This window comes from Pezoporus flaviventris, unplaced genomic scaffold, assembly GCF_033815535.1.
Source record: "Pezoporus flaviventris isolate CSIRO_AGI_PZ_B2104156 unplaced genomic scaffold, CSIRO_AGI_Pfla_v1 ptg000007l, whole genome shotgun sequence".
NCBI classification, from domain to species: Eukaryota; Metazoa; Chordata; class Aves; order Psittaciformes; family Psittacidae; genus Pezoporus; species Pezoporus flaviventris.
Window position 1 is genome coordinate 73,304,069 of NW_026892555.1, and position 12,907 is coordinate 73,316,975.

Sequence of the window (12,907 nt, forward strand, 5' to 3'; positions counted from 1 at the left end):
GATCTGAAAGCAGTACGGGGAGGGAGGTGTGCTCAACACCATCATCAGTGCCCAGCTACCATCTGCAGCCACATGCTGGGAGCTTCCCAGCACCTCCACCCCACCAGCCTGAAGCCACCGTTCAAGGATTCTGGTGGAGGCCCAGGCAGCATCGAGGGGTGGTCCCTGCCATGTACAGGTTGTCCTGAGATGGCAGCAGGCTCTGTCATGCCCCTGCTTTCCCACATCAAGCAGACCCCACAGACATTTTATTATGAAGGGAAAAGAGCCACATACGCAAACACAAAAGTACATATTTTGCTCTATTTTGAGACAAGGCAGGCACTGCAGCACCTAGAAAACACCCTGGAGTCCCTGTGGCCAGGAAGCGAGCGGGTGCTTCACACACGGACAGTTATTTCCAAAAGAAGGATATTTTCAAGCCCCAATGAAGCACAAGCAGGTGGCACTGGGCAGCACTGAACCATGGGGTGAGGACCATCAGTTGGAGAAGGAGCTTGGCTCCATGACAACAAAGAAGTTGCCCTCTGGATCACCATGGCCTCTCACACCCAGGCCACCATGGTGCCTCACACTCTGAAGTCCCTTGCAGGGTGAGACCTGCCATCTTGCCCCTATGGGGAACAGGCTCTAGGGCTTCACTGCAGCCTCCTGGCTGTTGCCATCCTCCAGTCGCCAAGGGCGATCGACATAGCGCAGCACCCCACTGACGGGGCAACGCTTGGCAGGATCTAGGGCTAGCAGGCTCCGCAGCATCAGGGCAGCCTCAGCTGTCAGGCGTTTCCAGTGGCGGGGCAGGTCCTCTTCCAGGCCTGTCTCTTGCCACTGCATGAAGTCCTCAAAGAAAGGGTCATCTGGCAGGCTCTGCTCCCAGGGGAAGTAGCCAGTCAGCAGACAGAAGAGCAGCACGCCAAAGGCCCAGGCGTCCAAGCTGGTGTCAATGGGCACCCCCTGGGCATCAGCGGTGTTGCTCAGCTCCGGGGCGGTATAGGGGATTACCCCGGCCACCAGCTTCAGCTTGGTACCCTTGGGCCGTGTAAGCCCGAAGTCAGTCAGCTTGATGCGTCGACACTCAGGATCGAAAAGCAGCACGTTCTCAGGCTTGATGTCACGGTACACGAGCCCTCGGCTGTGGATGAACTCCAGCGCGCTCACGAGCTGCTTGGCACACTGCTTAGCGGCTGGCTCGGGGATCCCATCCTGCCCAGAGAGACAGACAGGCAGTGCAACTTACTCATGACACCTTGGCAGCTCTGCTAGCTACGCTTCCACCTGCCTGCTCTGCACTGGGGAAGACCTTTGTATTTCTGGTGTTGCAAGCCTGAAGCTGTTTCAATGCTGTAGACATCAATGCAACAGCCCATTGCCCTTACCTCCCTCTGACCCAGCCAGCCCGCACAGTGGACAAATGCTACAGTCCCAGTCCCCATGGCCTTACATCAGCACTCACCCGGGGTTTGATGATAGAGATGAGATCTTTGTGCAGTGCTGGTTCGTAGAGGAAGCCATAGTACTGACTGGACTCAATGGCAATTCCAAACATGCCGATGATGGCAGGGTGGGCGGCGAGGGAGAGTGCCACACAATACTCATACAGGAAGGTGTGCAGCTTGGTACTGGCTTTGGGTAGCAGCTTGAGAGCCATAGGAGTCCCTGGGAATAGGAAGAGTGGGTTTGACTCTCCTGAAAGTCACTCTCCTGAAAGCCAAACTGAGAGGGCACTGAGCAGCCATGGAACTGGACACTCACAGCCACAGGGAGGTCTCTGACCCAAAGCTTTGTGTAGATATATCCTGTGGACACCAGATCTGGGACCAGCTGTTGCCACTGGTATGGATTTTGAGCCAGTCAGTGCACAGGAGCACAAGGGAAAGTCAGGCTACACAGGCTCATCAGTCTCAACCGGGACTACTGGCGAAGAGTAGTGTCAGGGCTCTGTGGGTGCTATTAGGCCTTAATGGCCTTGGCCAACTCCACCTAAGACCTCTACTCACACCCTCTATCCATGGGCCTTAGGGCACCATTTAAGCTCAGGCCTGGGGCTTCACTCCCTGCCTGAGCTACGTGGTGGGAGTGCTGTTTTCCAGCTATACCACATCCGTGTCAATGCCTAGTCCTATTGATCCTGACTTGTGGATTGACTTCCCAGCTTGACCCTGCACCTGCCTCATCAGTATAACTTTGCCTGATGTTCTGGTCTGTCCCCTGAGCACAATGGGATGCTGCCTGGCTGGGGAGGTCCTGTCCTCAGCGTTCCCTGGGGAACCCCCATGGTGCCTGGTGCCTGGCCCCAGGGAACCACCAGCCCACCCAACACTCTGGTGAGTGAAGAGGAAACAAGGCATAGTGGTTCACAGGGCACAGTCCGTTCCTTACCTCTCTGCCTGTGGGTCACTAACATCACGTGGCCATATTTGCCCCTGCCCAGCTCCCGAATAACCTCATAGTGCTCAGCCACCTCAGTGCGCACCAGGCTCTGAGCTGTGATCTCCAGGAGCTCCTCTAGCATGGCTGGTGCCGCTGTCCCTGCTGCTGCTGCAGCCACAGCTGAGCTCTCGGCCATCGATGAGTGCTGCAGAAACACCACAGCCTGAGTCAGGAACATCACAACATGCACAGAGAAAACCAGATCAAACTCGCCATGCAAACCATGCCATGGCAGCAGGTGCTTCTGCCACTTGGAGCCTGAGTACTTTCACAGATGTGCTAGAGTTGAGCTTGTGCTTTTATACAGTACACCCCTGGGCAGAGCCCCTCATCATGTAACAGGTCCCATATTGAAGAGAACCTCCATCAACCCTCTAATCCTTTCTGGCCTCCAGACTCTAACTGTAGTCCTGGAGCCTCTCTTTTCAAGGACCTGGATCACCTTTCTGTGTCAGCTTGGCTTTCAGGCCTCCTCTTATTCTAGTCTCCAAGGTACCATGTCATCTTACTCTCCTTAGCCTACTGTAGCAAGACCATGCCTCTCTACTCAGAAACTCACCCTCACTTCTTACTGAAGAAAGTCCTTGAGGTAGCAGCAGAGAGAGGCCTGTTCCTTAGGCAGCGGCACATCTAGCCCATGACAAAAAAGGGATTACTAGTCAGGCAGCGTGCTCAGAGCAAGCCAAAGGGAGCTCAGTACCTCACATGCCTGCTGACATTTCTGACGCAGTCACTCATCTGTGCAGCCAAGAAACCCGGGCAGGAAGGAAGCTTGGACATCAATGGCATTCTGACCTACAGCCAGCTGCTTCAGACCCATTTCAGAGAAATGCTTTTTAGCCCCCCAGCCAGCTACAAGGCAACATTTTAAGGCACCTATGGCATCACTTTCCCCCTGACTACCTCCCTGTGCTCTGAACGCAGGCACCCTGGGCCTGGGAGACTCTCCTGGCTTTGGAGCAAGGTCACAGAACCAAAGTCACAGCACGGTTGAGGTCAGAAGGTACCTCCAGAGATCACCTAGTGCAGTCTCCTGCTCAGAGGAAGGTTAACTATAGCAGGTTGCTCTGGACAGTGTCCAGCCCAGTTCTGATTATCTCCAAGGATGGAGACTCCACAACTGCTCTGGGCAACTTGTTCCAGTGTTCGATCACCTTTATGGAAAAAAAAGTTTTTTCTTATGCTTAAATAGCAATTCTGTATTTGAGGCCCACTGCCTTTTGCCTTGTCACGTAACACCAGTAAGAAGAATCTGGCAGTGTCTTTTTTACAGGTATTTATACACATCAACAAGATGATCCCATCAAGCTTTCTGCTTCTGAGGCTAAACAAGTCCCAGGTCTCTTAGCGTCTCCTTGTACAAGAGATGCTTCACTATCTTAATCATTTTCACAGACTGGATTCATTCCAGTATTGTCCACATATCTTTCCACTGAGAAGCCCAGAACTGGACCCAGATGTGGCCTCAATAGGAGAGAGGAAGGATCATCTTCATTGACCTACTGGTAACACTGCCTAATGCAGCCCAGGGTGCAACCCAACAACCCAAGAGCACGAAGGCTGCAGCATTCTCGGATATGTCGTAAACACTGTGCAATGAGACAGAGCCCTAGTGTAAAACTGGCGGCTCACCTCTGCACCTACAAACTCAGGACCTCTTCCCATCAAATATTCTGACACACGACACCTTCAGAGGAGGGAGTAAGACCTCACATCATTGCTAAAAAGGAAGATGGCATCCTGGGAATATGAGTGGGAGCAGAAAGTATGAAGCCTTTTCCCTTAGTTTTTACATTGTTCTGTCTGTGACCAGAGCTTGTTAGAGTTCCTTCAATTTTCAATTTCCAATAATTTTCAATTAATCTGGTCATTCTTAAGAATCCACTAATTTAGCAACAGAATTATTTAAAACTAGGAAAATGACAAAAGGGCTGGATTTATACATGAGACTGGGACTGACTGTTGCAAAGTTCCCTTTCTTTTTCCTTCCCTCTTTCAGACTGCATTAAGTCTTACCCAGTTCAGAAGTACAAAGTAATTTGCCCTACTTTTCTTCAAAGGCTTTGGCTTGGTGTGAGAGCCAACAGCAGTGAAAGTTAGTAAAGTCCGTGGGGAGTTCAACAATGAACTAGTGTATGCACGGGAGGGAATGAATGGAAGGCTGGTGAGAAACTCACAGAGAAAGTCTGGAAAGTATTTCAGAGATTTTGCTCTGATGTCCTCCTGCTTGCTGCCCAGCCAAACTGGTGTTGCCACATTTAAGTGTTAAAACATATATCTGAAAGAGTGTTTTAGAGACCTAGCTAGGAATATGGAGAAAAAAAAAACCTTAAAGTGTAATAGACTTTTGAAAGGCATAGACCTCCCTTGATGTTAAATAGGCTAAAGCCACAATAAGCAGGGAGTGAAACAACAGAAGAGATGTCTGCTTGTCTTGTGCAGAACACATTAGATTTATATTTGGGAGGAGGGGAAAAACCCAACTAAAAGATCTCTTCTGTAAGACAGTGTTTCTCCTATGTCAAATTCATGGTCATGGACAAGTTCTTGTTAGCAAATGGTTCACGATCTTCTTGGATAACTTTATTTCTCAAACTTGAGTTAGATAAAATTTCTTCCATTGTAGGCTGGCCACCTGTTAGTGCTATCCAACCCAAAGGTTAGAATCTTCTCAGTGCATCCACTCACTGTATTAATCAATAATGATGTCATTTTAAAATACTTATTAATTAATTTTATTTGTATTATTTATTATCTGATTCATCTATTCTATTTTTAAATGATTCATCACTTCTATTTATGGTATTAAATACTTCCTTTTGTAAATGGGAGGATATGCTTCTCTGAATATTCTTGGTTCTTACTCCAGCTTTGGGAGTCAAAACATTTCAGTACATAAGCTTTTGCAGTTAAAAAATAATCCCAAAAACTCTTTTGTCCTTCCACTCCACATTTCAAGTGAACTGCAGTATAGGTGCCAAGGATCCTCACTTCCATGCATGGCCCCACTGACATGGGAGGGCAGACTTTTAGGTACAGAATAGACCATCAAAGTAAAATAGCCAGCATGGAAAAAAAGATCAACCAGAGGATATGGGTAGAGTGTCTTGTGGGACAATGACAATACTGTGGGTCTGACGAGGGCTCCATATGAAGGAAGCCCCAGCTGCAGTCACTCCAGAAAAGTCTTCAGGCTTTGGCCATTGCTGCCCTTGAGGAAACCAATTACACTATACAGTCCATACTTTAGGAAACAGCCAAAGCTGTCAGGTCTTTCTCTGAGATACCACTGCCATTACATAGGAAGCTAAGTGAGGTCCAAGTTTGGGTCACCAGTGGGTAGAGCATGTCTGGGTACGCTGTATTTACCTCTGTTACCTTCTAGAGTGCCATCTGCCTTCTGCAGAGTGACAAACACTGAGGAGGAGGCCCCCAGGGCTCTGGCCAGGATGCACCCACTTTTTTGCTGTGCTGTATTGAAGTCAGCAGGTAGGGTCCTATTCAAAACTGTTCTTTCATCCACTATCCTTCCTGTGCTTCATCCCTGCTATAGGTCTTATTTCCAGGCTGTTAACGTGTGAGAAACCCTAATTCCCCACAAGAGTTTCTCATTACAGCAGCAAGAAATTCACATCCTTTCCACCACCAGGAGATGCCTTCCAGCTTCCTGAGGAGCTGAGGAGGAGCTAGCCTATGGAGACACAGTGTCTTAGCTAGGTAATGTTATTCTGGTTCTTCAACCAAAATGATTAATATATTTGGTCCACAAAAGCACTCCATACATGTCAAGAACCTGAAACAGAAATAGTGCTATGATGGCAGAATGACAGAGGTGTTTAGGCTGGAAGGGGACCTTTTGATATCAGCTAATCCAATTCCTCATCTCAAGCAGCAGCAGCTGCAGCAGGTTATATAGGAATATATATTGAATATATATCCTCCCAAGGATATATAGGTGTCCAGTTAGGTTTTTAGTACCTCCACAGATGGAGACTCCACAACCTCTCTGGTTGACACACTGGGAAGCTGCCCTGCCTCATATATCCATCATGACTCCAGAGTTTTTTCAAATTACTGAGGGCTCTGGAGGAAAAGCTCCACTTCCTCTTCACATCCCTTTCTGGGTGTTGCCTGCTGCATTTCTGCCTAAATACTTTCCCACCAGCTTTTATAAATCGCATTTTGCTCAAATGGATTTAGTGTATCAAGTAATTCAGATCACTTGGTGTCTCTGTTGTTATCCAACCATCACAGTCATTCTGTCTAGGGGCTGTGGAAGGACCCTATCCACAGAGGTTTCCCATCAACCTCTAAATCACTGGTGAGAGTTTGGAGCAGTTCTCAGCCCAGTATTGGTTCAAACAGCACAGCCAGAAACATCCCATTCACTGACCATTCTCTGAAAGCGCTCTGTACAAATTAATCATGCCATTGGTCAAAATCAATAAGCCTCATATTTTTAATGGATTTAAAAATAAGCACAGTACAGTGGATATTATTGTCTTTTATTGGTGTCCTAACTCCACACAATTAATTTTGTTTGATCCTGACCCTGTTAGAATACTTTTACCTTTGTTATTGATCTAGAAGAAAGCACTGAAATCATCCAGAAAATGTTTGTGAATGACACAACACGAGTTTAGGTAGATAATGCATTGCTTGATAAAACTAGTGCATGCACGTACACGCACACAAAAGTTTTTCAAATGACAAAAAAATTTAGGAATTTAGCCTGGCATTGTGTGACAGGAAACAAAAACATCATATTAATAAAATAAATCTAAGTTCTTCATGTTGCTTTGTAAATAAAATGGGCACTATGTAAACCCAAAAATGTAGATGTGGTATAGCCTCACTTTGCAGACCTTAATACGTAGGGTGATACAGACTTGCATTAGAAAGAATCTACAGTGATACAGATATACATCTATGAGGATACAGATGCAACCCTAGAAGATTGGCCCTACAAGGGTTACTGATGTTACTTTTGCATTTACTTTGCTGAAGAGAATGCCCAAGAAGCGTCAGACACAGGAATCAGCAGCAGCAAGAGGCAAAATAGCATTTTTCTGATGCTAAATTAGGAAAAAAAAAAAATAGATATAGCCGGTCAGCTTTACTTAGACTGAGACAGATCATAATAAGAGATCTGTTCTGAGGCGAAGTGCCTCCTACAGTGAACTCTGGTTTCTGCAGAGGTTCCTACACACAGATGCCCTGAGACAGTCTGAAATTTAATCTCTGAAAATCAGCTGAGTTAGGAAAGCTGTATTTCTGAAAAGCTGGCCACCTGCTGACGACATCTTCACTAGAATTGAGAACACTGTGCACCAGCGGGGTTTGTGTTTTGATTAGAAATGTATTCCTTCCATGTGCTCTACTTTGCATTCTTATTTATTTACTTTTCTGTGATTGTTTTATAATGTTAAAAACATACTGATGTGAAAGGATGGTTTCTAGAGTAAATTTCCTGAACTCCTCCAGAGGCTAGCTGACGGGTTAACAGAACTAGCTACTAGATGCTTTCTATATTTTACTGGTATCGGTGAAAACATAGATCAGCAAGCTTGAGCTGGTGTTCATGGTTTGATGGAAAAAGGACTAGAGAAGAACCATGAGAATGACAGAATGACAGTGGGGCTTCCAATTACAGGGGAAACTTCCAGGGGAGCAGTCTTTTTAGCTTATCAAACAGAGAGCAAAGAAGTTACTCCGTCATCTGTGTATACCTTTGTGGGCACTAGAATTTCACTACAAAGGGTTCTCCCTTAGTAAAAGCATTATAATTAATAAAAGCTTTACAATAAAATGAATAGCTGAAGCTGAAATGAGGCAATTTCATACCTCAGATGAAGGGCATATCTTGTGAAGAAGGACATTTATCCTTGAAAATCTCATCAAACAGAGTGGAAGAATATCCTTCCATCTCTGGAACTTTCAACTCAAGAATGGCACTATTTTTTTCCCCATAAGGTCCACTCTAGTGCAAACCACGTTTAATACACGCAAGGGACCTGAAAAGATTATCCTTGTGGTTGTTTCTGGCCTTTCTGTGGGCAGGTTTATGGGGTCCTTTCTAAAAGCGGTCAGCAGACTAGTGCTTAATATCACTGTGGAGAACCGCATCGCCGTCCCTTACAGAAACGTGTATCGCTCTTCTCGGGCAGAAACACCTAACAGCCTCCCCAGAGAGAGCCCTGTAAGCCTCTCCCCAGCAAGCAGTATACCACAATCTCCATCCACACAGCAGCCTCCTCGGGCAGAAGATGGCACACACAGTCTCACTGGGACCAAGCCCCATCACACCCTCCTCCCAAGCAACCAGCCAGCACTACGGCACCATCTCACTGGACACAACCAGACAAAAACCAACCTTTTGGGGCAGAGACACCCAAGGAGCTCACCATCAACCAGGTGTGGGAAATGGGTGCACTCCACGTTCTGCCGGCACGCTATGCTAGAGTCTCCAAAACCAGTTTGTGAGGGGTGGGTGCCCTTCTATGCTCCTGCCCTGTCTCCTTCATCCCGCTACGGCTGTAACTTCTCTTCCCACACTCCTTCCCTGTCCGCACGAAGCCGCTCACCTTCTCCAGCAGCACAGCACTGACAGCCAGCCGTGGACTCCCTCCCTTCTCCAGCCGCAGACTCTAGGCTGGGTTCAGCCTGCACGGAGCAGCCGGAGGGGGCTGCCAGGCATTACGGGGCTAAGCGTGACGCTCCGCCCCTTCCCCCTGCCTCTGGTCCTGGGGGCACGCTGCCTCCCTGCTGAAGGTGACCTCCAGGAGGGAAGAAAAGAGGGGGAGCCGGGGGGGGGGGAAAGGGGGTATCCATCTGCCCTGTCTATGGAGAGGGACGTGTTGCATGGATCAGAGTGAGTGGTTGTTTCTGCTCTAGCCATACCATCATAAGCCCAAGGGACCCTTCAGCAGACCCACCCTTTTCAGCCCTTCCCTCCAGCCTGGGCTCTCGTTACAGCTGAGGGAGCAAAGCAGCTCCCTGTGCTGGTGCATGGGCCTTGCTCTGGGGCTATGCCAAGTAAGAGTCCCTGATGGCAAGGCTCAGAATGACTGTGGGCTGTCAGAGCTTGCCCTTGGCTACCAAGACGGCCAGTGTCAGTGAGCGTTAGAGACCAGGCACAAACTACAACTGGTCCAAGGTCCCTTCAAGGGGCCCAGTGTGGTCAGACTCCTCACACACACCATTACCACAAAGCATTACGATGAAGCTGAAATTATTAATGACAACTACAGTGACTTGCAGGCACTTCACCTGTTCTCAGTACCTGCACCCAGGCTACAGTCCTGTGCCAAAGTCCGCTTCCTTCCACGTGATTGTGGAGACGAAAGCAGCTCCTGGGGTCATGGACACAATGTGGGTCCTAGATCTTGGCTCTGAGGCACTGTTTTTTCTCCTGAGGAGATAGATCAGTTTGTGTATCTGCAGCAGTGATGCGTGCAGCTGTGACGCGGGCCTCCCTCTTCCCTAGAGCTGGGGCCATGTAGGGGACCTGTAGGGCTTGAACTGCCCCGATAAGCCTCTGTGCTACCTCTGGGGATGCAGTTTCATGAGGAGGGCTGAGAAGACAGAGGTAAAAGACAATGTCCCAGAAGAGAGCAGAGCAGCCCCATAACCATAAGTACTCTGGGTCTCCAGTGCAGGTAATTGCCCTCTCTTCAGAGAGCAGGCAAGAAGATTCAGTCCTGAGTAGCAGTGAGGCTCCCAGCCATCCCTGTGCTTCTGGATAAGATGTAGGGACTGAGGTTGTGGTGCTGATGGCCTACAGGTCTAGTGCCGCTCCAGGCTGCTCCTTCACACTCATTCTTGAAGGATGCTCCACAGACTGGGAAAGGTCTTCAATGTGCTGGGTTAAAGCAGGTGCAGCGAAGGGACTTAATCAAGAAGGACTCCCACACCTCTATAATACTTCCTTCTCTTCCCTTATCCCCTTCCTTAGCATACACACAACAGCCCACTTCACTCCCATCAGAATAGCAACAGTTCTTCAGGTACACACCATATACAGCTCTAAAGGATCAGGGTTGTCAGTGCTCCAGCCAGATGATACCAGAGGTACAGTTGCAACTAGAACACTGCCCCTTCACAGAGAAATTTGCCCTGCTCCAGCAAGCACCTGAAGAGCCCCTGAGGAGACTGCCTGTTCCAACACACCGTTAGCAGGACACTCAGTTTCTCCAGTGTTGGCTTTAGTGTGAACCCTTTTTCACAGTGTCCCTAGCCAACGACTTTGGTGATTTCCAAAGGAAGTAAGTTGGGTGAGGAGGTTTGTACTGCTGTTTCAGAGTTACGCAAACCCACATCATTCCGTACTATGAGAGGCACCAACAGCATCTAGAGTGATGGAAGATTTGATGCCATTTGAACCCAAGAGAGCACTCTTTGGTGGTATGGAGGCTTATTAACAAGGGCATGTGTGAGAGAAAGCTGCTGAAACACAGACATCAAGCTCCTTTACCAGAATATAAATGGCACTGCTGTTTCAATATTGTAGTCTATGGCAATACTCAGTTTATCTGTATATATTCAAATGGGCCATAAGCATTTACCCAGTGCATCACTGATGGTAGCTTTTCATACAGTCACTATGCCTTAATTTCCAGCACTCAATTTTACTCAACCCTTTTCAGAGCCAGCTTTGCCTGATGCTGAGAAGGGAATAGCTCTTTGACTTTCCCCATTGACTTCCTACTTCTTCTACTAACAATTCTGTGAGCTGCCAACACTTTTGTCCCCTTCAGCTTCAGCAGGCAGGCAAGCAAGCGGGGTGCTACAGGGTGCTGCGGGGTGCTGTAGGGTGAGGGGTGCCTCCTGGACAGAGAGCTGGGGCGCTTGGCTCTCCTCAGCACAGGCAGGGTGCTCAGAGTCCACCAGCTGCGCCAACCATTTGTGCTGAGGTCATTCAGAGCTATCCCATCACTGAGGAATCTGCTGGCCTCCTTCCTGACAGTGCCGTACAGCGTCCCACCTCGCCTGCCAGCTATCACAGCATGCTCGTGCTGAGCCCAGGCCCTGCTCCCCAGAGGTACTTCCCAGCCATGCCCCCCAGCTTTGGCAAAGCCCCTTGGACCCAAGGCCTCTGGTCACCCACTGACCACTATATCTGCTCCAAACACCCTGTGTTGGGTGCAAAGCGGTTGCAAGAGGCAGTGCTAATCCACTGGAATCTTTGAGCACTGATCCAAATGCCTCAGAGCAATGCTGAGGCGGTGCCCTTCTACCCCAGCACAGGGAGAGGCACTCATAATAGCTTATTTTTGTAATAATCTATTGTAATCTCTCCCAGCCTGTCCTCCAGGGCTTAAAACGATATACAATAACCAGTATTTAGGATGCACATTAGCCTTCTTCCTGAAGCTCAATGACTTTCTTGTCATCACAGGTACAGCCAGGCACTGCCCAGGTGCCAGGGTGGGCTTTTCCCATAGTTTTGCACAAGATGAGAGCAGGACAGGCCCAGGGATAGACTTGGGTTCAGCCGAGCTCATTCATCAGGTGATCTTGTGGTGACGAAGCAGGTCCAAGGTCCAGGTAAGAAGCTGCAGGTCAGGGTCAGTCTGGTAGCCAGTGCCAGACACAGCCCAGTGATTGCCAGGCAGCTCTGAGGTCAAGACAGGAAGTCAGTCCACGTGCCAGGCTCCAGAGACACTGTGTCTATGGACAGACAGCTGTGAAAGAGATGGAGGTAACCATGATACAGTTCAGACAAAGACTAAAAACCCAGGGCTGAGCTGAAATGGGGCTCCTGGTCCCATGGGCAAAGGTTGCAGGTGGAGGCTGGTCAAAGCCATCAAGACCTATCAGTGCCCTTGGGACAAGACAAAACTATGGCTCATGCCTACTTCTCAATTTTTCAGCAGCTTCATGTCTGCCTCTAACAATGCACTTGAAGGCAAAGGATGCTTCTAGTCCCTGAGGAACACTGACCCCTCCTGTGCTTTCCTCTCCTCATTTCTACAGCTTCATCTTCACAGAGCAGCTGCTCAGTGCCCTGCAAAGCATCTTCCAGCAACCAGACCCTAGGGACCAGTGCTGCTGGGACAGTGTCCCAGTGTCACTGTCTCATCTAATGCCAAGGCACTGCACAGGCCTCTCATTGGGCTGTCCACAAAATTAGGAGGCAGAGTTAGGTCCCACATGGGGTACCAGCAGCGAGTGCCTGCTTTCTGACACATCTAGGTGGCCAGGGAGGGGCTGGGAATGCTCATGGATGAATGTTTGGGGCACACAGGTCAGCTGGGCTCTGGCACTGGCAAGGGGTATCATAGTATCACAGTGCCAGGAGGCCCATCTCGAGACCAGTTCATGCTTCCCCAGGGCAGCTTCAGCCAAGATCATTCCTGGAAAAATGTTCTCCTGGGGTAATGATTGGACTTGATGATCTTAAAGGTCTTTTCCAACCTAGTTCATTCTGTGATTCTATGAAAGACATCCAGTGACATAGGCTCCTGGCTGCCTGCAACAC

The 12,907-nt window shown here is 48.8% G+C and overlaps 1 protein-coding gene across 4 annotated transcripts; it reads right to left on the minus strand.

The window, feature by feature from the left end:
* Positions 1-226: 226 nt before the first annotated feature.
* On the minus strand, positions 227-12,058 carry LOC133267147 (serine/threonine-protein kinase SBK2-like). Of its 4 annotated transcripts, none has more exons than XM_061449206.1 (4): positions 9,012-12,058; positions 2,377-2,572; positions 1,451-1,653; positions 227-1,200 (listed from the first exon to the last, which is right to left on the minus strand). In XM_061449206.1, exons 2-4 carry the CDS (start codon positions 2,561-2,563, stop codon positions 631-633), a joined length of 960 nt encoding a protein of 319 aa, XP_061305190.1. In that variant the 5' UTR covers positions 2,564-2,572; positions 9,012-12,058; the 3' UTR covers positions 227-630. The 4 variants fall into 4 exon arrangements, with proteins under 4 accessions (XP_061305190.1, XP_061305191.1, XP_061305192.1 ...); XM_061449207.1 differs by lacking the exon at positions 9,012-12,058 and adding an exon at positions 5,797-6,215; XM_061449208.1 differs by lacking the exon at positions 9,012-12,058 and adding an exon at positions 2,987-3,063.
* Between the last annotated feature and the right edge of the window lie 849 nt (positions 12,059-12,907).